This window comes from Balaenoptera musculus, chromosome 3 (assembly GCF_009873245.2).
Source record: "Balaenoptera musculus isolate JJ_BM4_2016_0621 chromosome 3, mBalMus1.pri.v3, whole genome shotgun sequence".
Taxonomy (NCBI): domain Eukaryota; kingdom Metazoa; phylum Chordata; class Mammalia; order Artiodactyla; family Balaenopteridae; genus Balaenoptera; species Balaenoptera musculus.
In genome coordinates, this window is record NC_045787.1 from 47,102,246 (window position 1) to 47,125,056 (window position 22,811).

At 37.3% G+C, this 22,811-nt stretch overlaps 1 protein-coding gene across 1 annotated transcript in view; it reads left to right on the forward strand.

Moving 5' to 3' along the window:
• The window catches only part of ZSWIM6 (zinc finger SWIM-type containing 6), a 200,342-nt gene that overhangs the window by 131,017 nt on the left and 46,514 nt on the right, over positions 1 to 22,811 (forward strand). The window contains exons 3-4 of the mRNA XM_036848198.1: positions 12,742 to 12,890; positions 16,415 to 16,565. Of these exons, the coding sequence (XP_036704093.1) occupies positions 12,742 to 12,890; positions 16,415 to 16,565 (300 nt within the window). The remainder of the gene's footprint in view (positions 1 to 12,741; positions 12,891 to 16,414; positions 16,566 to 22,811) is intronic.

The window sequence follows — 22,811 nt, forward strand, 5'->3', positions numbered from 1 at the left end:
AATATTTTGAAAATGACTGTTCTATCCAAACAATCTATAGATTCAAAGCAATACCTATCAAATTACCAACGGCATTTTTCACAGAACTAGAACAAAAAGTTTTTACAATTTGTATGGAAACAAAAGACCCTGAATAGCCAAAGCAATCTTGAGAAAGAAAAATGGAGCTGGAGGAATCAGGCTCCCGGACTTCAGACTATACTACAAAGCTACAGTAATCAAGGCAGTATAGTACTGGCACAAAAACAGAAATATAGATCAATGGAACAGGATAGAAAGCCCAGAGATAAATCCACGTGCCTGTGGTCACCTAGTCTATGACAAAGGAGGCAAAAATACACAGTGGAGAAATGACAGCCTCTTCAATAAGTGGTGCTGGGAAAACTGGACAGCTACATGTAGAAGAATGAAATTAGAACACTTCCTAACACCATACGCAAAAATAAACTGAAAATGGATTAAAGACCTAAATGTAAGGCCAGACACTGTAAAACTCTTAGATGAAAACATAGGCAGAACACTCTTTGACACAAATCACAGCAAGATCTTTTTTGACCCACTCCTAGAGTAATGGAAATAAAAACAAAAATAAACAAATAGGACCTAATGAAACTTAAAAGCTTTTGCACAGCAAAGGAAACCATAGACAAGACGAAAAGACAACCCTCAGAATGGGAGAAAGTATTTGCAAACGAAGCAACGGACAAAGGATTAAGCTCCAGAATTTACAAGCAGCTCATGCAGCTCAATATCAAAAAAGCAAACAACCCAATCCAAAAATGGGCAGAAGACCTATAAGTAGACATTTCTCCAAAGAAGACATACAGATGGCCAAGAGGCACATGAAAAGATGCTCAACATCACTAATTATTAGAGAAATGCAAATCAAAACTACAATGAGGCATCACCTCACACTGGTCAGAATGGCCATCATCAAAAAATCTACAAACAATAAACGCTGGAGAGGGTGTGGAGAAAAGGGAACCCTCTTACACTGTTGATGGGAATGTAAAGTGATACAGGCACTATGGAAAACAGTATGGAGGTTCCTTCAAAAACTAAAAATGGAACTACCATATGACCCAGCAATCCCACTACTGCACATATACCCAGAGAAAACCATAATACAGGAAGACCCGTGCACCCCGGTATTCGTAGCAGCACTATTTACAATAGCCGGGACATGGAAGCAACCTAAATGTCCATCAGCAGATGAATAGATAAAGAAGATGTGGTACATATATACAAAGGAATATTACTCAGCCATAAAAAGGAATGAAATTGGGTCATTTGTAGAGACGTGGATGGATCTAGCAAGTGTCACACAGAGCGAAGTAAGTCAGAAAGAGAAAAACAAATATCATATATTAATGCATATATGTGGAATTTAAAAAAATGGTATAGATGACCTTATTTGCCAAGCAGAAATAGAGACACAGACATAGAGAACAAATGTTGTATGGATACCAAGGGGGAAAGGGGGAGGGTGGGAGGAATTGGGAGATTGGGATGGACAGATATACAGTATTGGTACTATGTATAAAATAGACAACTGGTGGGAACATACTGTGTAGCAGAGGGAGCTCTACTTAATGCACTGTGGTATCCTAAATGGTAGGGTAATCCAAAAGGGAGGGGGTATATGTATATGTATGACTGATTCCTTGTGCTGTGCAGTAGAAGCCAACGCAACATTGTGGAAGCAACTGTACTCCAAAAATAAGTAAATAAATAAAAATTAAAAAACAAACAAAAAAAGATGTAATGGGCACTCACAGTTTGTTAAACAAAAAGTAACAGTGTCCTTTATTATGTAATAAAGGCCATTTATGAGAAACCCATAGCTAAAATCATACTCAGTGGTGAAAAGCTGAAAGCTTTTCTTCCAGGTTCAGGAACAAGACAAGGATGCCCACTCTCACCACTTCTATTTAACATAGTATTGGAAGACCTAGCCACAGCAATCAGACAAGAAAAACAAATAAAAGGCATCCAAATTGAAAGGGAAGAAGTAAAACTGTCATTATTTGCAGAGAAAGCCCTAAAGTCTCCACCCAAAAACTGGTAAATGAATTCAGTAAAGTTGCAGGATGCAAGGTTAATATACAGAAATCTGTTGCATTTCTATACACTAACAATGAAATATCAGAAAAAGAATGTAAAAAAAAGTCCTGTTAAAAATTGCATCAAAAAGAGTAAAATACCTAGGAATAAACTTAACCAAGTAGGTGAAAGACCTATACTCTGAAGAGAATAAAACACTGATGAAGAAAATTGAAGATGATACAAAGAAATGGAAAGATATCTCGTGCTCTTGAATTGGAAGAATTAATATTGTTAAAATGGCTATGCTACCCAAGGCAATCTACAGATTTGATGCAATCCCTATCAAAATACCCATGACATTTTCCACAAAACTAGGACAAAAAAATCCTAAAATTCATATGGAACCACAAAAGACCCAGAATGGCCAAAGCAATCTTGAGAGAAAAGAACAAAGCTGGAGCTATCACCCTCCCGCACTTCAAACTATACTACAAAGCTACAGTAATCAAAACAGCGTGGTACTGGTACAGAAACCAGACACATAGATCAGTGGAACAGAATAGAGAGCCCAGAAATAAATTCACACACCTATGGTCAATTAACCTACAGCAAAGGGGGCAAGAATATACAATGGAGAGAAGACAGTCTCTTCAACTTGTGGTTCTGGGAAAGCTGGACAGCCACATGTGAAACAGAGATTAGAACATTTCCTCCCACCATAAACAAAAATAAATTCAAAATGGATTAAAGACTTAAATGTAAGACCTTGAAACCATAAAACTTCTAGAAAAGAATATAGGCAGAACACTCCTTGACATAAATCATGGCAATATTTTTTTGGATCTGTCTCCTAAGGCAAAAGAAATAAAAGCAAAAATAAACAACTAGGACCTAATTAAACTTCGAAGCTTTTGCACAGCAAAGGAAACCATTGACAAAACGATAAGACAGCCTATGGAATGGGAGAAAATATTTGCAAATGATATGACCGACAAGGGATTAATATCTAAAATATACAAACAGCTCATGCAACTCAGAATCAAAAAAAATAAAAATAAAATGAAATCTTATATGTTCTGGTATAATGTTATAAGTCATAATTCTAGTTATTACTTTAAAATGTATATCTCAGAAATAACTAAATTTCCTTGTCAATTGCATTATTATGAACTTTCGTCAAGTCTTAAAAAAAAAAAAAAACCCAATCAAAAAATGGGCAAAGACCTGAAGAGACATTTTTTCAAAGAAGACATACAGATGGCTAATAGACACATGAAAAGATGGTCAACATCACTAATTATTAGAGAAATGCAAATTAAAACAACAATGAGATATCACCTCACACCTGTCAGAGTGACAGTCATCAAAAAGTCTACAAATAACAGATGTTGGAGAGGATGTGGAGAAAAGGGAACCCTCATACACTGATGGTGGGAATGTAAATTGTTGCAACCACTGTGGAAAACAGTATGGAGGTTCCTCAAAAAAACAAAAACTAAAAATAGAAATAATGGGACTTCCCTGGTGGTCCAGTGGCTAAGACTTCACACTCCCAATGCAGGGGGCCCGGGTTCGATCCCTGGTCAGGGAACTAGATCCCACATGCATGCCACAACTAAGAGTCCGCATGCCGCAACTAAAAAAGATCCTTTATGCTGGAGCTAAGACCCAGCGCAGCCTAAATAAATAAATATTAAAAAAAAAAAAGAACTAACATATGATCCACTCCTGAATATATATGCAGTAAAAATGAAAACACTAATTCTAAAAGATACTTGCACCCCAATGTTCATAGCAGCACTATTTATCTAGAATAGTCAAGACGTGGAAGCAACCCAAGTGTTCATCAACTGACAAATAGGTAAAGAAGAAGTGGTATATAAATGCATTGGAATACAACTTGGCCATATAAAAGAATGAAATTTTGCCACTTGTAGCAACATGGATGGACCTAGAGACTATTATGCTCAGTGAAATAAGTCAGACAGGGAAGGACAAATACTATATGATATCACTGATATGTGGAATCTAAAAAATAATAAAAACAAATGTATATAGCAAAACAGAAACAGACTTACAGACACAGAAAACAAATTAGTGTTACCAGAGGGGAGAGAGAAGGAAGGGAGGGGTAAATTAGGGGTATGAGATTAAGAGATACAAACTACTGTGTATAAAATAGATAAGCAACAGGGATATATTGTATATAGCACAGGAAATTTATAGCCATTATCTTGTAATAACCTTTGACGGAGTGTAATCTGTAAAAATACTGAACCACTATGCTGTACACCTAAAACTAATATAATACTGTAAATCAGCTATACTTTTAAAAAAAGTAACCATATCATTTTTTATTCCGTTTTGTTCTTGTTAAGAACTTGGAGATTTATTCCTGTGCACATACTTGTTCCAAATCTCGCAGTGAGTGACAGTTGGAGTTGTTTGATGGAGGCCTCATGTCACATCTCTCTTCATTTTGTTTCTCTGTGGAAGGTCATAGTCCTTGTAATTGGGCTTGCATTAGCAACCAGTTTGTGCAGTTATCCTAGGGAGATAATTTTGTTATTTACAGGCATTATCCTTTCTATTGTAGACCGTTCTGGTGTTGACAGTTGGTGAAACAAAGGCATGACCTACTACTGGTGGTCAATGTAATTAGCAAATCTATCTATAGGACAGAATTAAAGTTGCTTTAAATGTGCTATCTCAAAGTACAGTAGTGTGAAACTTAAAAGTAAAAAAAAGAAAAAGAAGACTGCATGTTGAAAGGATGTATGGAAGTATAGAAGTATCTGAAGATAAAAAGACAAGTACTCACTGGCTCCCAACAGCTCCCCGGCCTTAGTCTCCAGTAGCTCCCTCATTCCCTGGCAACCACGGCTGACAGTGTGGTTTAGAGTCTTCAGAGGCAGGTTTTCTTTGTGCACACACGTATGCAATTTTTAAAAAACAATTTTAAAAACTTTTTTTTGCAGTTTCTTTTTTCTTTTAATATATCATGACTGTCTTCTCTTGTTAGTACAAATAGGTCTTGTACTGTGTTAACTGTTGCATGTAGTATTATGTACTCTGGATATATTTAATCATTAACATACTGAAGGATTTTGAAGTTGTTTTCATTTTTTTCCTACTATGTGCAGTGCTGCTGTGACCATTCTTTGTGTATGTGTGGATTTGTGCAAATGCTTTTGAGGAATAGATTCTTAGTAGTAGAAATGCCAGAACAATTGGTATCGGCATTTTGGGTTTTGTAATTGCTGCCAAATTTCACTCCAAAAATTACCAGTTTTTCCCTTAAGCTTTAATTAGACCTGGATGTTTCCATAATATAATTTTTATTTTGTTCTAAAAAATTGTTGAAATATACAATCATGTACACATGATCATCTTCACATGAAAAAACATTTTAGCAAATGAGAAGTAATCTTAGGACTTCTGTCTCCTAATTGGGAGGAGTCACATCTCTGACACGTCATGTATTTGATAGGGTAATGCAGAGACAGCCAAGTTAATTTTAGCCCAATACCCTTTATCCTTTCTCTTTTCACCTCCAAATCTTGCCTTCCCTCACACCCTATAGCCATCTCTGACACTACCCCAACTCTCATAATTTTCGGAGAATTGTTACCAGCTGTGATCAGTTTCCTTGCCATCCCTCTCTCCTTTAACTGATCCTAAGTCTTCATGTTGGCTAGATGAGCTTATTATTCCCATCTCCCTCCCTGTAGGTTTCTCTTACCTCCCACTGTAAAAGTATTCAGAGTGTTTAAGAGCTTAGAAGTTAGACAGCCTACATTAGAATTCTGGTCCCTTTGCTTTCCAGCTCTTTGAGTGGAGGCAGGGAACTGAATCTCTTCAGGGCTTTGTTTTCTTATTTGTAAAACGGGGTTAGGAAAGAGTGCCTATTTCATAAGGTTAGGAGGGTTAAAAAGGAGTAAATCTGAGTTGCTATATCTCCATCATTGTGATGTGGCAGTTGACGTGAGTCTTCAAGACAGTTGAGGAAAATATTTGTGAACTTTTTTTTAAAAAACATCTTTAAAAATAATCTGAGCAAACCATTCTTGAACCTTGCAAACATAGTAGATCTCTCTTAATAAATCTGAAGAGTCAGGTTATGTAAAAATGAGACTTTCTGAGAACTTTGCATTTAATTATTTATGTTTGTGTACCAAGTAATTGCTAATACATTAATACATTTGTTAGCTAAGTTATGGAAAATGACTTACCTCTTAAGCACTCTATGCGTATACTCTGAATTTTTTAAATGAGCATTGGTGAATGTACAAATATTTTATTGCTTTTTATCCATATAAAATACATGATTATTTCTGTACATGAATAAGTATATCATTGAACTTCTGAAGTAAATTAAATGATAATAAGAGATGAGTAATAAAGTCAGGTGAGAGGAGAAGAATAGAGGAAGGGCTATAAACCCTGACAGGCCTATTTGAGTTCCCTGAGATAATATCCTGATTACCGTGCTACTTATTTATTTCCTTGGAATTTAGCTAAAGGGAAGGTGGCTTGTTGAGGGAGCAGAGCCTGGTGCATGCCAGGGCTCCCTCTGTCATTAGCCTGCAGGCTAAGGAAAACAGGTTGTCCTCTAACAGCTCCTGGAGAGGACACCACACTGCATCATGGCAGTAGAATTACATGGACTGACCACTGAGAATAGGTGATAAAGGATCTGGCTCTTTCAGCCACCACAAAATTGTATATTGAAATGAAGGCATTAGTCACTACCTAGAAATGGGGATTTCAGTAAGAATAAAATTTAAAGCTTTTCTCAAGTGTGTGTTTATTCAATGCACATTATTTTTCAGTGGTCTTCTAGTTCTTGTCCTCTCTAAAGAAAGATTTTTTTCTGAGCCTGAATCTCTAAAGTTTGCTGCCTTGCCCTTCCTCTCTTGGTGCCAGTGGTTGATGTCAGGATTTTGCCTTCAGCTTATAAGACAGGTGTACTGGTGTCTTTGTAAGCCACAGACTTAATGTTTCCTATCTTTAACAGCAGGCACTAAAACTGTAGGAGATGGCATTCTTCTATAGGTCCTGCAAAAGAGGCTGAATTAATCACCTCTGCAGTGTAGACATCTGCTGCCTGCATTCTGCCTCTGTAGACTGAATTTGACAATTTAATTTTAACAAAAAAGAACACTGCTACATAAATATAAAACGCTTAAAGCATTATTTGGACAACAGTGTTACTAAAGCAGTTAGGTCACAGTTAAGATGAAGATGTAAACTAAAGCCTTTCACTTCTTGTTTGAATTTGTTTTCCAGCAGTTTAAGAAAAGAGAAAGCTTTAAGTTCCCCATTAGAACCCAAAGCTGTGGATAATTCCACATACCAAACATAGTATAAGCCAGTTGTGAACATGTCTTAATATCTCAGTTTAAAATTTGCAGAATGATTTGGTGTTGCCCAGTGCTTAGAAGTGACCGTTTTTGTGACAAGAGACAGATATCTCAGTCAATATGTCCTAAATTTACTTCAGTCAGTACGCTGGAGAGGCGTCTGTCTGATGACTTAGGACCCTGAATACTTTTCAAAACTAAGATCCAAAATGTGCCACCATGTTTAAGATTCTCTCCAAATATAGACTAGTGTTTCCCAGCCACACTCCCCACCCCCACTGCCCCTACCTTTTTATCTGTGGCAAAGATTCTGATTCAGTAGGTCTGAAGTGGTCCCTAAGCATCTGTTTTTCACGGTGTGCCTCAGGAGTTTTGATATACTCCTAATTTTGGGAACCGCTGGGGTAAGAGTTTTTGGCATTGGGGTAAATCAAAACTAAATCAGAACCAAATCAAGTAGCAAGCAGGGAAAGCCAGAGACTTGGACAGTAGTCCTTCTTGTCTCTGAACTCTCCTTTGCTCTTCTCCTGTGGCATTATGTAAGCAAGGTAGGAGGGTGAATCAAATCCACACACCCTAGCTGGGAGTGGGAGATAATTAAACTGTTTCACTTTTTTCAACAGATAATTTCACTTTCCCTGAAGGCTTGAAACTTTGAAGAATTAAGCCTCAGTAATAAAATGCTCACAAAGATTAATTATACACTTGTAAAAGTTATAGCATTTATAATTATAAATAAGGGTTAAAAAATATGATAGGTTTTAAAACACTTTAATGGATCATTTAATTTACATACACAGGTTCTGGTTCCCGCCCAACTGGGGGAATATCTAATAGCAAATGTATAAATACATGAATTATGATTCTCTTTGCATACCTTTCTCAAAGCTAAATGCCGAGAGGTTTGTCTTTGATTATAGACAGCTGTTAACAAGTAGAAATAAGTTTTGCAAATCTACATTTTATACAAGGCTTGGGCAATACTTTAATGCATGTAATCAAGACATGTTAGGATTTAAGTGTTTAAACTTTGGCATTAAAGTTTAATAAATAGGACTTCCCTGGTGGCGCAGTGGTTGGGAATCTGCCTGCCAGTGCAGGGGACATGGGTTCGATCCCTGGTCCGGGGAGATCCCACATGCCACGGAGCAACTGGGCCTGTGCGCCACAACTGCTGAGCCTGAGCTCTGGAGCCCGTGAGTCACAACTACTGAAGCCCGCGCGCCTGGAGCCCATGCTCCGCAACGAGAGAGGCCACTGCAGTGGGAGGCCCGCGCACCACGGCGAGGAGTAGCTCCCGCTCGCCTCAACTAGAGAAAGCCCACGCACAGCAACGAAGACCCAATGCAGCCAAAAATAAATTAAAAAAAAAAAAGTTTAATAAATAAATTTGCTCTTTTGGGGGGGGGTTGTTGTTGTAGACATTAATTTCCTGGTCTATAATGTAAAGTGTACATGTCTTTATTCCTAAAATGTTGAGCTGTGTTTAGAGTAAATTTATGTTTTATTTATCAACTGATTACTTAATTTTTTATTCCTACATTATAGAAGTTTAGGGTTGAGGAAGTGGTGGCCTGTCTTTGTGCAGTTGTGTGTCTGTGTCTGTGAGTCTGTGTCTGTCTTTCTCTAGAATCAAAGGGATGAGCTAGATTAGGGGTTACAGATGTAACCCCAGTAGTTAGTTAACTCTTCACAACGTTGTGTGTCCTTAAATTTTCCTGTAAAAGAGAAGCACGCTAACAGATCTCAGTATCCTTCCTTAAATTTATCTTTGATTTACGGTTGATAACTGCTGCCTTGGTACCTTCAGGGTTAAACTTGAGCTCCAGGGTTCTGGGATATATTCTTCAGCAGGGGAGAGAAATGGGAGACCGGATTTGGCATTGTGGCTGTGGACAAGTCGTAACCACTCTGAACCTGTTTCTCCTTCTGTAGAAAGGGGATCAGAGCTATACTCACCTCCAGGGGACATTGTGAGAAGAAGATGAGATAATGCATGTGAGGATACGTTAGCAGTGGTTCCTTTCTGTTAGGATTCCTTTTCTTGGTAGGGGTGGAATGTATTTATGCCTTTCTCTCTCCCTCTTTTCCCCCCGTTCCTCCCAGTACTTGATTGCCTGATAATGGCAAACACCAGCTAGGTGTTAGGAGGCAGTGGTGAACAGGGCAGATATAATCCTTGCTCTCTGGTAGCTTAAATAACTCCGTACTTGGAACAGCTTTCTCTGCCTTCTGGAAGAGCCAGTTTCTCCTGCTCTTCCTAATAGGCTACTCGTTCCCATTGCTATCCTTCCTTATTCTCTTGCCCAGCCTTTAAGTGTTGGCCTTCCTTAGGGTTCCATCTTAGACGCTCTCTTTACCCTGTATTGTGTCCCATAGTATATCCAGCTCCCTACTTGAAATTCTGTCCCCTCTTCTTGGCCAGCTATCTCAGAGGTACTTGAAATTCACCATGTCTAAAACTGAACTCATGGACTTCCCTGGCGGTCCAGTGGTTAAGACTCCGCACTTCCACTGTAGGGGGTGTGGGTTCAATCCCTGGTCAGGGAACTAAGATCCCGCATTCTGTGCGGTGTGGCCAAAAATTTTTTAAAAATAGTAATAATGATAAAAATAAAATTGAGCTTATGATCTAAACACTGTCCCTCCCACGCCCGAAACTGATCCTGCTGGTGGTCTGTGTGTCAGTGAGTTGTCCAGTATTTCATCCGATTGTTTAATCCAGAAAACCATGTCTCTCTCAGCCCCCTGATCGCCCATATCTCATGTATCTACTTCTTCACCAAGTTCTTTTGCTTTTATATCCTAAATTTCTGTCAGGTTCTCCATTTCTGTTCTCACTGATGTTTTTTAAGCTACCATTATTATCCTTTCTATATTGTATCATCAATATATCACCCTCACTGTTCCACTCTTAAATATTTTTGCTCCCTATCCATTCTCCACACTTGAGAGATATTTTTAGATACATGAATATATTCATGTGGTTTTAAGATTTTAAAAGTATGAAAAAGGTATTCAGTGAAGAACCTCTTTCCCTCATGTAACTGGGTTGCTCATTCTAATCATTCTTCCAAGATATTTTATGCATAGGTAAGGAAATACTAACACATAAGCTCTTTTTAAATCTTCTTTATGTAAATCTTCATTTACATAAAAGGTGGCACAGTATGTATACTTTTCTTCACCTTGATTTTTTTTTTTTTTCATTCCACAGTGTATCCTGGCTATCTCTCCATTGTAGTACGTAAAGAATCTTCACATTCATTTTTATGGCTGCATAATATTCCATGATAGGAATGTTGAAATTGATGTACATCAGGACAGAACATCTTTTACTATCTAGAGTATTCCATTCTTCCACTTTGGATAACCTTGTCATGAATTCCCATTCATTACTTTTAGGGAGAAAAACTAAGCTCCTCACTTGTCAGGGCTCTCTGGCCTGGCAAGAGTTGTCCCTTCTCTTCTCTAGAGTTGTCTTGTATTGCTCTTCTTCCTTATCATCTACTTTTGAGTTGCATGGACATGGACTATCTTTTGTTTCATCCATGTACCATGTTCCTTTATGCCCGAGACCTCTGCCTAAGCTCTTAGTCTCACATGCAGACCCAGTGCTTCCTTTTCCTGCCTTAATTTATCTTCTTAACTGTTTAAGGCAGATCTCAGCTCAAATTCCATTTCCTCAAGGTATGCTTATTCTGCCAACTCAAGGCCGGGTCAGAGCTCTCTGATACGATCTCCTGGCACTTTGTCCTCCTCTATGAACAGTTAGTTCATTTATTATTGTAAATTTGTATGTGTGATTATTACATTTGATATTTATTTCACATACTTAAAACAGTGTTTCTCATATAGTGGATTGCAACCCATTATACATTATGAAATCAGTTTTAAAAATTATGACAACACTGATGTGTATAAAATTGATGCCTAATAAGAACCTGCAGTATAAAAAAAACAAACAAAACAACTAAAAAAAAACAAAACAAAAAACAACAAAAAAAATTATGACAGACCTTTTTAAAAAATAAAATAGTATAGAAAATATCAGACCTCTTCACTTACAATAAGGGTATTTATTCATTATACCTTTGCTTCAGATTAATAAATAGGTGTGATGATATAAGTGTCCAGATACACAGGTGTATTGAGTATGATATAAATTATATTTCTTATTGTGGGTCTTAGTCAAAAAAGTTTGAAAGCCATTGAACTAGATGGTAAATTCTGTGAGGAGAGGAATTCTATTTTGTACCCCGGTCCATCCCCAAGTCTAGCAGAGGGCACTCACTCAGTAAATATGTCAGCTGAATGAATGAATGCACACTTTTTCAGGGAGGTTCACAGACCCATTGTCTTCCTCCTAGGGACTAATGGACCCTGGTTCTAAGCACATCTTAGTGATCATTTCCTCGGCCAATTGAGTCTGCATTAGATCATTAAAAGAAAAGAAGTGTAGAACCACACCTACAAATGTATTTTTTTAAGGGTTGATAAGGCAATGAAACACTATTGAGAAGAGATTTTAGTTTTTGTATTACTTATGAATCTTAGGCCTTAAATACCATTTTATTTTATTTTATTAATAAATAATGAAACAATTTTCACCTGCCTAAATATCTGGGGAATTTTTGAGTTTCTAAGGTAGTCTACACACAGGGCTTGTTAGGTAGCTGTTATCTTTTATGCATACTTCAGCAATAAAATATTTACGCAGTTTTGGCAAGGTGATACTACAACCTGGTTTAGTACAACAGCTGCACTGCCTGTTCCCATGTGGCTTGATTTCCCTTTTTAATCTTTGGTTTTCTGCAACTAAAGACTTATGTCAGCATGTAGTTTATACAGCAGCAGATAATGGTGAAAGCTTCTTGAATTAACATAGTAAAGAGAAATACACTGCTGAGTTTACTTTGTTTCATATTTTTCTGATGTCTCTGAAAAACATTTTACTAACGTGTCCTACACAGTAGAGCTTTTATAAACATCACATATTTACAATGAGACATGTTTGTGAATTTTTTTTCTTTAGAGAATCTGTAAACTCATCTCCAATGGTATAGTCTCTGATCTTAAAAAAGGGAAACCTCTCAGCTCTAAAGTCATCGCCCTTTGGCTTAGCACAAATCAGCAAAGTTCTGGCAATAAAAGAATAATTTTTACATTTATTTTCGGTCATACATTTGTATGTATATTGAAATTGAGATTGGATTAAAAAGTGTTTAGGCAAAAAATACAGAATCTTAATTCTTTTCGAGTTTATTATCAGAGCCCTTTTAGCCCAGAGTTTTTCCTAGCATATGTGTTATTTTTTTCTTTCTATTTCTAGGTGCTCCTGATCCAACAGCAGGTGCTAGTATAGATGATGAAAACTGCTGGCACTTAGATGAAGAGCAGGTTCAAGAACAGGTTAAACTGTTCCTTTCCCAGGGCGGGTACCACGGATCAGGGAAGCAGCTTAATTTGCTCTTTGCAAAGGTATGACTTTTTATTTTTAAAGAAATATTCTAAATATATACATTTATAGAAAGTATATATGATCATGTTTACAATAGGATAAAGGCTTCTTTTTAAATTCTTATTTATTTTTTTAAGAATTGGGAATTCCCTGGCGTTCCAGTGGTTAGAACTTGGTGCTTTCATTGCCAGGGCCCTGGTTCAATACTTGGTTGGGGAACTAAGATCCCGCAAGCCATGTGGCATGGCCAAACGGGGGGTGGGGGGAAGAATAGACTAGGTTATTATCAACCATTAGAGACTTCTGTGTTGTAATGCAAGCATTAATTTACTTAGGTGTCTTTAGACAAGATATGGGCCATTTTTGTCTTTCTCAGCTCTTATTAATAAAATGGTGGCAATTTATACAATTTTGAAAAACTGTTCAGTACTAAAAATAAAATAGCTCAATGTTATTTGAAATGCCATCTTTTCAAGTTTTTTCTTCTTCTAGTTAATTTTCCCAAGTAGAGCATACCTTTGAATATAGTCCTTAAGATGTGCTTTATATAATTAGTTTAATGTCAATATCTTTAAATTAGTTTCAAGAGCATAAACTTTGGAGTCATACAAACCTGGGTTTAAATCTCAGTTCTAAATCTTATTGAGTGTATGTACCTTGGCAAGTTATTTAAGTCAGTTTCCTCATCTATAAAATTAGCTAATAGTAGCACATCCATTCAAGTTGTTGTGATTATGGTGTTAAATGATAATGGTGTCTAACAGTAGTTGGGCCTTGGTAAATGTTAATTTTCATCACCAAAATTTGATAGCCTAAGAAACAAAGTTATCTTCATTATAAGTTCATTGTGAACAGAAGCTGTGTCTGTTGCTTTACACAGAACTCTTAGTACCATAAACACATATCTAAATACTGGATAAAATGCTTTTTAAATAATATTAAAGCAATGTCTTTTCATTGGGGGTACAGCCATCTTTATAGATAACGTATTCAAATTGGTTTTTGTTCATTGATACTTCTGTTAAACAACTTCTCTAATATTCATAATAATTAAAAGCTTTTTTAGTTCAGAAGAATTAGAGTAAACTCTGTTAACTGCTTATAGCCAAAAATTAGTATATTCTGATTAATGAAAACCCTTTAAGTGAAGTTTTATCCTGGGACTTCCCTGGTGGTTCAGTGGTTAAAACTCCATGCTCCCAATGCAGGGGGCACAGGCTCAATCCCTGGTCAGGGAACTAAGATCCAGCATGCCACGTGATGCAGCCTTAAAAAAAAAAAAAAAAGATTTATTCTATATACCATACTTAGATTGCCAATTTTTTAAGAATTAGATTACAGTAAAAATACATTTAACTCTAAAATTATTTCACATGATTTAATCATTCTTTGGTAATTCATAGGCACTTCAGACTCTTGTAATACCTCACAGTCAACAGTCTGAAAATTAATTACCATTAGGCTGTAATTAATGTATATGTATTTGAGTATTGGTTAATAGTTCTGGTTTGTATGCTTAATAGTAAAGCATTTATTTTCATTGCTATTGCTAACTGAGTAGTAGGTTAGAAATTTATTAGGAAAATAAATACTAAATTAAATCCATGATATACAGAGGTAATATTAAAGTTTTGGTATATTTAGACACACAGGAAGTACTTCATAGCTTCTCGTATCAGCAGAGAGTACACTGTGGCCTAGTGGAAGCAATGTGAAAGAGGTATTAGACTGACCTGCAGTTGCTATTTTTATCCTCATATATGATGTACACATTGTATAAGCCATATGAAGTAAGAACAACATCTAATTTTGGAAATGGCATAACTTCCAGAGTTAAGGCAGATCTGGGTTCTGATTCCAGTTGTTCCTCTTGTCCTTTGGCTTTATAATTTGTAAAATGGGGCTTATAATCTGGCCTACTTTATATGGTTGTTGTGAAGATTAAAAGGTAAGCATGAATGTAAAACTCTTTAGCAAGATGTCCGATAAATGGCAACTCCATTTCTTTCTCCTTTTTAGTACTTCTTAAGATTACTGAAAAAACCCTCCTGGAAGCATACCCTTGTGATTCAGTGCAGAAGTACATTTGAGTTCTCTACAAGGCTCAAATTCTGAAGCCTAGTTTGAGGGGAGGGTTCCATTACTTGTCAGGGTACAGGACTGAGGCAGAACCTATTGATCTAGAGGTTTAGGCTGCTTTATTGAAGATCTGCTGTTTCCTCCTTCATTTGGCTTTCACATAGAAAGAATTTTGAATAAAAGGACTCCCCTCTCCTTATCTACTACTTATGACCTTGCTCCACTAATTTTCTACACAGAGAACTGATGTTCAGCTGGGATTCCTATTCATTGAACACATAGCAGTACAGACTTTAAGAATGGATGGATTCATTTAGGATTTCCTGTAGAGCAACTTAGCCTTGTGTTTCTTTTCTTGTTTTCTCGTTTATTTGGGAAATGTAACAGAAGAATAATGGACAGAGCTTGAGGTTCCAGCAGAGAAGCCAAGTTAACTTACTAGGTCAGTGGTTATGATTCTGCTTCAAGGATTGCTCATTTGGAGCAAGAGAGTTCTGAACCTATAGCCCTTTACATTTCCTCTTACCATTGCAGAAACAGTCCCATCCGAGTGGATAGAAGTATGCTGTTGCTCTTTACATCGAAATCCTCGGTGAGAAAGAATCTAGTGAAATTACTAATTTACCTCAAAAAATGAGGCACTTGTAGAACCTGTACTTGAATATACTAAAAACCACTGAAAGAGGTTTAAATTGTACAGTTTAAATTGGTGAATTGTATGTACGTGAATTACGTCTCAATAAAGCTCTTTTTAAAAAAAACGGAAGGACAGATGCTGTTATTATAAACACTATCAGATCAATTTAGAAGATCTCTAAAGAGTTCTCAGTACAGTGCTTTAGACTCTACTACTCTGGTGGTAAGTGCAATCAGTTAGGGAGTCAGGAAGGTGCCAAATGATTTGTCTTGTTTATTTTGGTATTATTTTTATGTAGGCTAACAAAAAACATTTTGGGGGAAAATTGGGAAGTTACACAAATTTCTTTTCCTTGTGTGGATTCTAAAACATAATTTTAAAAAATTAATGGTCAGTTCTCTGATTAAATTGCCATTTACGGCAGAGGCTCATTTTTTTGTTGTTTTTTTCTTTTTTTTAAGTTTTTTTTTTTTTTTTGATGTGGACTTTTTTTTTTTTTTAAGTCTTTATTGAATTTGTTACATTACTGCTTCTGTTTTATATTTTGTTTTTTTGGCCACGAGGCATGTGGGACCTTAGCTCCCTGACCAGGGATCAAACCCGCACCCTCTGCATTGGAAGGTGAAGTCTTAACCACTAGGCTGCCAGGCAAGTCCCTCAGAGGCTCGTTTTTAACAACTTTTGTTTGCTTAAGAAGGATGGTGTCAAGACTTCACCATCACCACCACCACCACCCCACCCTGCTTCCCCAAAGAAATAAAGTAGTCTGTCTCTGTATTGCTGTTCATTTTTAAACATTTTTCTGAAGGTCTGTTTTTTCCCCACTAGGTGCGGGAGATGTTGAAGATGAGGGACTCAAATGGGGCCCGAATGTTGACTTTGATAACAGAGCAGTTCATGGCTGACCCTCGTCTGTCACTTTGGAGGCAACAAGGCACCGCAATGACTGACAAATATAGGCAGCTCTGGGATGAGCTGGGTAAGTATAAATTTCCTGATGGATTGCCATTGAGTTGTGTGTGGACAAAGACCATGGTTGAATGTTTAAAGAGCATGGTCAGAGTACTGCAGGAGAGAGAGCTACTTTTATATGAACTTGTTGCCATTATACACTTGTTAGAAGAATAGGAAGAATGAGGCATTTGCAGGAACCAATCTTGGCAGTGTTTTTGGGGCATTGTCTGGTGTTGAGGAAAGCAAGCCCAGGATCTGCTTTTAAATATTTGAAAAAAAAAAGCTATACTTCAAAACAGGTATTTGGTGTAATAGAACTGATTACTTATTTCTAGACTGATATTGTAATCAGTTCAGCTAAAATTTGGCTGTTTTCCCCTTTTGCCCACATTAAAAGTATCAAAAGTAGCTTGAATATTCATTTCATTTTTTTCGTTATTATTGACTTAGATGGACTGTTGATTGTCAGAATGGAAAAGACATGGCAAACTCTAATTTTTATTGCTTTCCAAATCCGTGGTGGTAAAGATATAAATATAGCAGGTGGTTGAAAAAATGAGAAATCTACTACTCATGTTTACTGGGAAGTTTGGGGGGGATGACTCTTGTTACTCAATGCTCATTGCTAGGGAAATTAATAATGTATTTGTTATCTTGTCTATTAAGAAATCTATATGTGACAAATGGAATTTTTGGCAAATATTTTGTCAATGCCTGTATTAATTTTATGTTATACGTATATTTACTAGAAGATCCTAGTTTCAGTGTAATTGAATAGTAGAAGTCTTCATACCTTCACCTTCTGTCTTCCTCTTGGCTAATGATGGACCACATCATGCTATTGATCCCATGTCTAGACCAAGAGAGGCTGATGTCTGTGAAGATACCACATGATAATAATGCTTGGAAGGGACCTTTGAGATGAACTGTTTACAGATAAGGAAACTGAAGTCTGAGGAGGTTAGAAGACTTCCACAAAATGACATAGTGTGACCTAGGGTTGTACAGCAGGTTGGTAGAGAATTGGACACCAAAGTTTCCTTTTTCCCATTAATAGGATGTATGTTCAGGAACTGGGCTGTGGATGACAACTCTTGTTTGTTTTGTTGTTTGTTTTTTAACGTGTGTCTGCTATTTGCCAGCTGTTAGATATTTGTTGACCTTTTTCCCTAATATTTTTATTAAGTATCTTGTAATAGCTCCCTTCTTAGTACTTCCCTTGAGTCACCTGAAGTAATGCTTAGTGGCCTTTCCCTCAATCAAAATTTAAATCAATCTGTAACTACAGTGGATCCTTTCAATGTATTGGAAGGAAATGTTTGGGGGCCCGGTGTGGTGGTTGGAGAACACAAGTGTAAAGCATGGTTTAAACAAAAATTTTTATAGAATACTGAGTGATTTACAAGTAAAGACTCCTCAATCTTGTAACTCTGTAGTAACTGTTGAATTGACTAGTTGGTTTATGGCAGTAAAAAGGATTAGCATTAAAAAAAAGAACTATTATTGGATTAATATTAAATGAATAAAATTTAAAGAGCTTTGGTACTTAAAGAAGCTTAGAATTAACAAATAACTAATTAGAAAGAAAATACCAACTAAAATTTTACCAAAAAAAAATGTGCAAGTGATATAGTTAAATAAAATTTTCAGGGTTTGCATTTAATCCATTAGTCATATTTCACTTTTGCAAGTTGGCTTTGAAAATTATGTACCTCAGCCCTCAATCAAAAGTATTAATTCTCATTAGGTGGAAGTTTCCACTAGCTAATGCTAGTTATACCCTCTGATGGACTACTTTTCTAGTTATGGACCAGGCTTTAAACAAGTTCTTTGACTTTAGTCCAGGATGAAGAATACATATTCTTGCCCTGTATTTTCTTTTTTCACAAATCACCCTCCCTCCCCCGAACCCAATCATCACTAGACTGCTATAAATTCTCCTACATACTGTGATGGTGAGCAGAGGTCACTTGCCATTTTAATGAGTTCTAAGTTCTGTGAAGAATCTCATGTAGGAGTAACAGCAGTTATCACATCTTAATATTCATTCACCAAAAAAGTTAACTTAAAGTTGCTTCTGGACTACAAAAGGAAAGAGTTTTGCTTCTTAAGAAAATGGGGGAATTTGACTTTGTGCCCCTGCACAGGGCTCACATTGCTTCAAGGCTCTGCTTTGGAATTAAATGCTGAGCACTGCCAGATGCCAGACATTGAGAAGAGGCTGAGTTTTGTCGGCAAATGGGATCTGCAAGTTAATTGGTGTTTTCTGCAGGCTTCTGGCTGTGAAATGAAATTGGAAGCCCTTTAGCCACATGGATAATACAGGACCTGAATACAAATGTCACATGTCACCATCAGGACCCACTGTGAGACAATAGTGTTCCCACTCCAACACTGCACCATTACAGATCATTTAAATATGGGGATTACATTTAAACTAAAAGCCCCATTTGCCTTTTACTGCAATTTAAATGTCCTCTTAGCAAAAGCTAAGTGACAAATTAAATGAAAAAAGTGCCCACATTTTTAAAGCTGTAATGCAAAACAACCTTTTATTGCTTCTCATGTGCCACGAATGAATCATTATACTTGTCAACCCTAAACCAAGCCATAATTGGAGCAGCTACTGTTATCAAAGTAGGGCCGCTCTGTGACAGCTTAATAAAGCTGAAACTGTTAAATTAAATCTCAGATGCTTAACTCCTTAGCACCGGTAGATTGGATAGGTCCATTTCTGGCAATGGCCGGTACCCCAGGAGAAAAAAAATTCCTGGCATGAAAGCCTTAATCTGATGAAAGTGTACTAGTAAGAGTATCTTAGCCAAGGAACTGCTTCTTGGCAGAGAGATTTAGAGGCATCAGATTGTCAGCCAGATTACAAAATTGTATTTTTTTCATAGGATCAGATATCCCCCTCCCCAAGATTTACAACTTTTTGAGTATATGTGATTTATTAAAATTTAAGTACCAATGTTTCAAAATTAGTTTTAAAAATAACATATATTCATTTAACTCTTTCTTTCTTTCAAATAAAGATACGCGTACTTATTTGAGATAGCAAAAGGCCCAATTTCTTTGCCCCATCCTCTGGCTAACAAAGGAGTGATTATGCTCAGTTCTTTTCTAAAATAAATGCCTATGATATTCATTTGGTCTGAGTTAATTTTTCTGATTTACTCCCTGATTTTCATAATGTAGTGTGAAATAGATACAGATGCATACTATTAAGATCCTGTTTAGTGCATCTCATTTACAGATACGTTTATCTTGCATGTGAATCAGTTTTTCATATATTAATTTTACTTTCTCTACATAATGTTCATTTTCCCAAACATATGGCAGTCTTCTGAAGATGAGTGTTGTTGTATCATGATCAGCTATAAGAACATGTATATATTAAAATCTTAAGACAGCCCACTGCAACAGTAGAGGCTGCATATTTGGTAGTGGCTACACATCTTTGGTAGAGCTATAGAATACATACCTTTTCAGTTGTGTTCTTTACTCCATGCAGATTTTCTGGAATACGGATCACAGAAATAACCCTTGGATCTCAAGAGTTATTTCAAGCCCAGTGCAGATTGGTGAGCACACCCACTGTTAGCCCTAATGGCTGTCTGTTCAGCACACTTAATTACCGTGGGGGTCTTTAGGGATGAGGGGATGTATTGTAACCTCTCATCTGTGTTGATGGTTCTCTTTCCTTAAATGTCTTCCAAGACTGTAATTTTATTTTGCTTCATAAAACTATAGGTTGTGGCTGCCAGTCTATTAAAACCTAATTAAAATGGATGTCATTAGAGGAAACAGTTAAATAAGATTTAATTACAGTTTTAGCACAGGGAAAAATTCTTAAATTTTCATTTTCATAATATGTATTGCATAATATGTTTTCCTCCCCAAATTTTAAACACTTTCTCTCTGAGCTGAGTCATGTGTTTTGCTCTCTAGCATGTAACCTTGTTTCTTTGGGAGAGGCTGGGCTGCCATTGCAAGAGCCTTACTGCTCTGAGCTGTGCTCACTCAGTTCACAAGAACAAGGTGGTATCTCTGAGTTCTTTTCAAAGCTTTTGATACAGGTACCTCACTGTGTGTGAGCAGAAATAGCCATAGTTAGATGTTTCTTTCTAGTTTGCATTTCCTTATTAGGCAATAGATAATAATGTTCCTTGGTAGGGTGCTGGATAGATAGAGTGGGTATAAAGATTCAGGGGACTTGGAATCAGGATAAATCTACATTTAGCAATAGAGAACTTAGCCCACCCATTGGGACCACAGATATTGCAAAGTACTAAAAATTACCTACTCCATGGACCTAGAACCCTGTCCCAGCTATCATCGCAGATACAAGTAGTCATCTCTATTGGCCTCTTTTGCACCCACCCACACTATTCTCGAATAAGGAAGAAAACATATGCTTAAGTCACACATTCAAAATGGTACTCTAAGTAACAGGAGGGCCTTTGTGCACAGCCAGAACTAAGATTCTAAAGGCTCTGCTTTGGAGGTAATTGTGGAGAAATTTCTGTGATATGCCATCTTATGTCTCCAAAAGCAAAAGGCTTAGTAATTCCCCCACTATTTGGAGCCCCTTACTTAGTTTCTATGGTAAATTCAGACTCAGGCGTTCCGCATTTTGAAGCTGATGGTGGCTAGTGAATAGGCTAAGGAGTGACTGCTTCTCATCGAGAACTGGAAAGCATTCCAGTGCAGTTTGCCATATAAGTTGATACGTCTTTGCTAGTGCAGTGGAGAAAACAGCAATTCCCAGAGCCCCCTTGCAGCAAAAAGATGTCAGTACAGACTTGGAAACTTCCATGTAGCTGTAAGTGTAGTATGTAATCCCAATGAACCACATATCAGGGATTGCTTGTCACCTACCAGTTTGTCTTCCCTGGGTGCAAGGAGAATATAGCTTAACCACTTACACCATTTCTATGCCTTCCTGTTAACGCTTCTTTCCAGAAGTCTTGTTGTGGTTTCCCGATCAGTATGCATTAAGCACTTGCTATGTCAAGGAGAATAGATGTATTAAATATTTGATTTTACCGTTGACGATGGTACTGGGAGTATGGAGGGAGTAGAGATACAGTCATCAGGAGAAAGGAGAAATTAGAACAGGCTTGAATGAACTGCGGAGCACTTTGATAGAGTAATTTATTCACATATTAGTGAATAAGTAGACTGAACTTAACATGGTTTTACAGGAATGTTCATGGAGGTGAGTTGTAGGGAAGAAGTAGTGAGAATACTACAGAAAGAAGGAATAACATGAATGAAGACAGGGAGAACTCAATGGGGGATGGTGTAAAAGGTTCAAACTCATTATCCAAAATGTTGTCTTTAAGATTTTCAGTCCAACCTTGTTATTCTTCGTTGTTACTTAACTTCAGGGGGAGGAGGAGGAGAGAGAGTAGACATTACAGGATCTAGATTTTTGCTTTGTTTTATTTTCCATTTTGGTCCAGCTACTAAACATAACGCAGATGCCAACAATTATTTATCAGGCACTATGCTAAGCAGTTAATGCATGCATTATTTTATTAAATTCTTAAAACAACCCTGTGAGATCGGTAGTTATTAGCCCCAGTTTTATAGCCAAGAAAACTGAGGTACAAGGAGACCAGATAACTTGCCTAAGGTCACAGCAGCGGAGCAGGAATTTGATCCTATGTGTCAGTGACTTCAAAGACTTAACCACTAAACTAGATACCATCCTCAACTTATTTTAAAAGATTAGTATGCCTCTCTTCCTGGCAGTCTCTCTCCTCAGAGGAGAACAGGGACAAAGTCAAGCTCACCTAGATGGCAGTAAATCCTGCAAAAGCTGCCTGTCCTGCCATGGGTCCACCCGCCCCATGGTCCCACAGTCCCGATTGCAGTTGTCAGCAGAGCTTACCTAGCCTAGTTGCCCATCTGTGTTCACAGGGGCTCTCTAACTTCAGACTCTGAAAAAACACACTAATTTAGAGTAGCCAAATATATGCTATTGATTGAGAACTGTATTATGTAATAAGTGTATCATAATATACAGATACTACATACTGTAGATGGGATACATTGAAGTTTTGGTCTCATTTTCCAGTCCCTTCTGTTACGGAGCCAGTGAAAACCCTTAGGTCACTGTCTTTGTCCTGGCCTGTGTTCACCTCATGTGGTCTGTAGGCTCTGCAGACCCCCTCCTGCACATGGGCTAGGCCATCCTGCTCTGGGATGGGGTTGCGTGCTCCTGTCTCAGCCTCTGTTTTTCCCCTCATTATCCGGAGCTCCC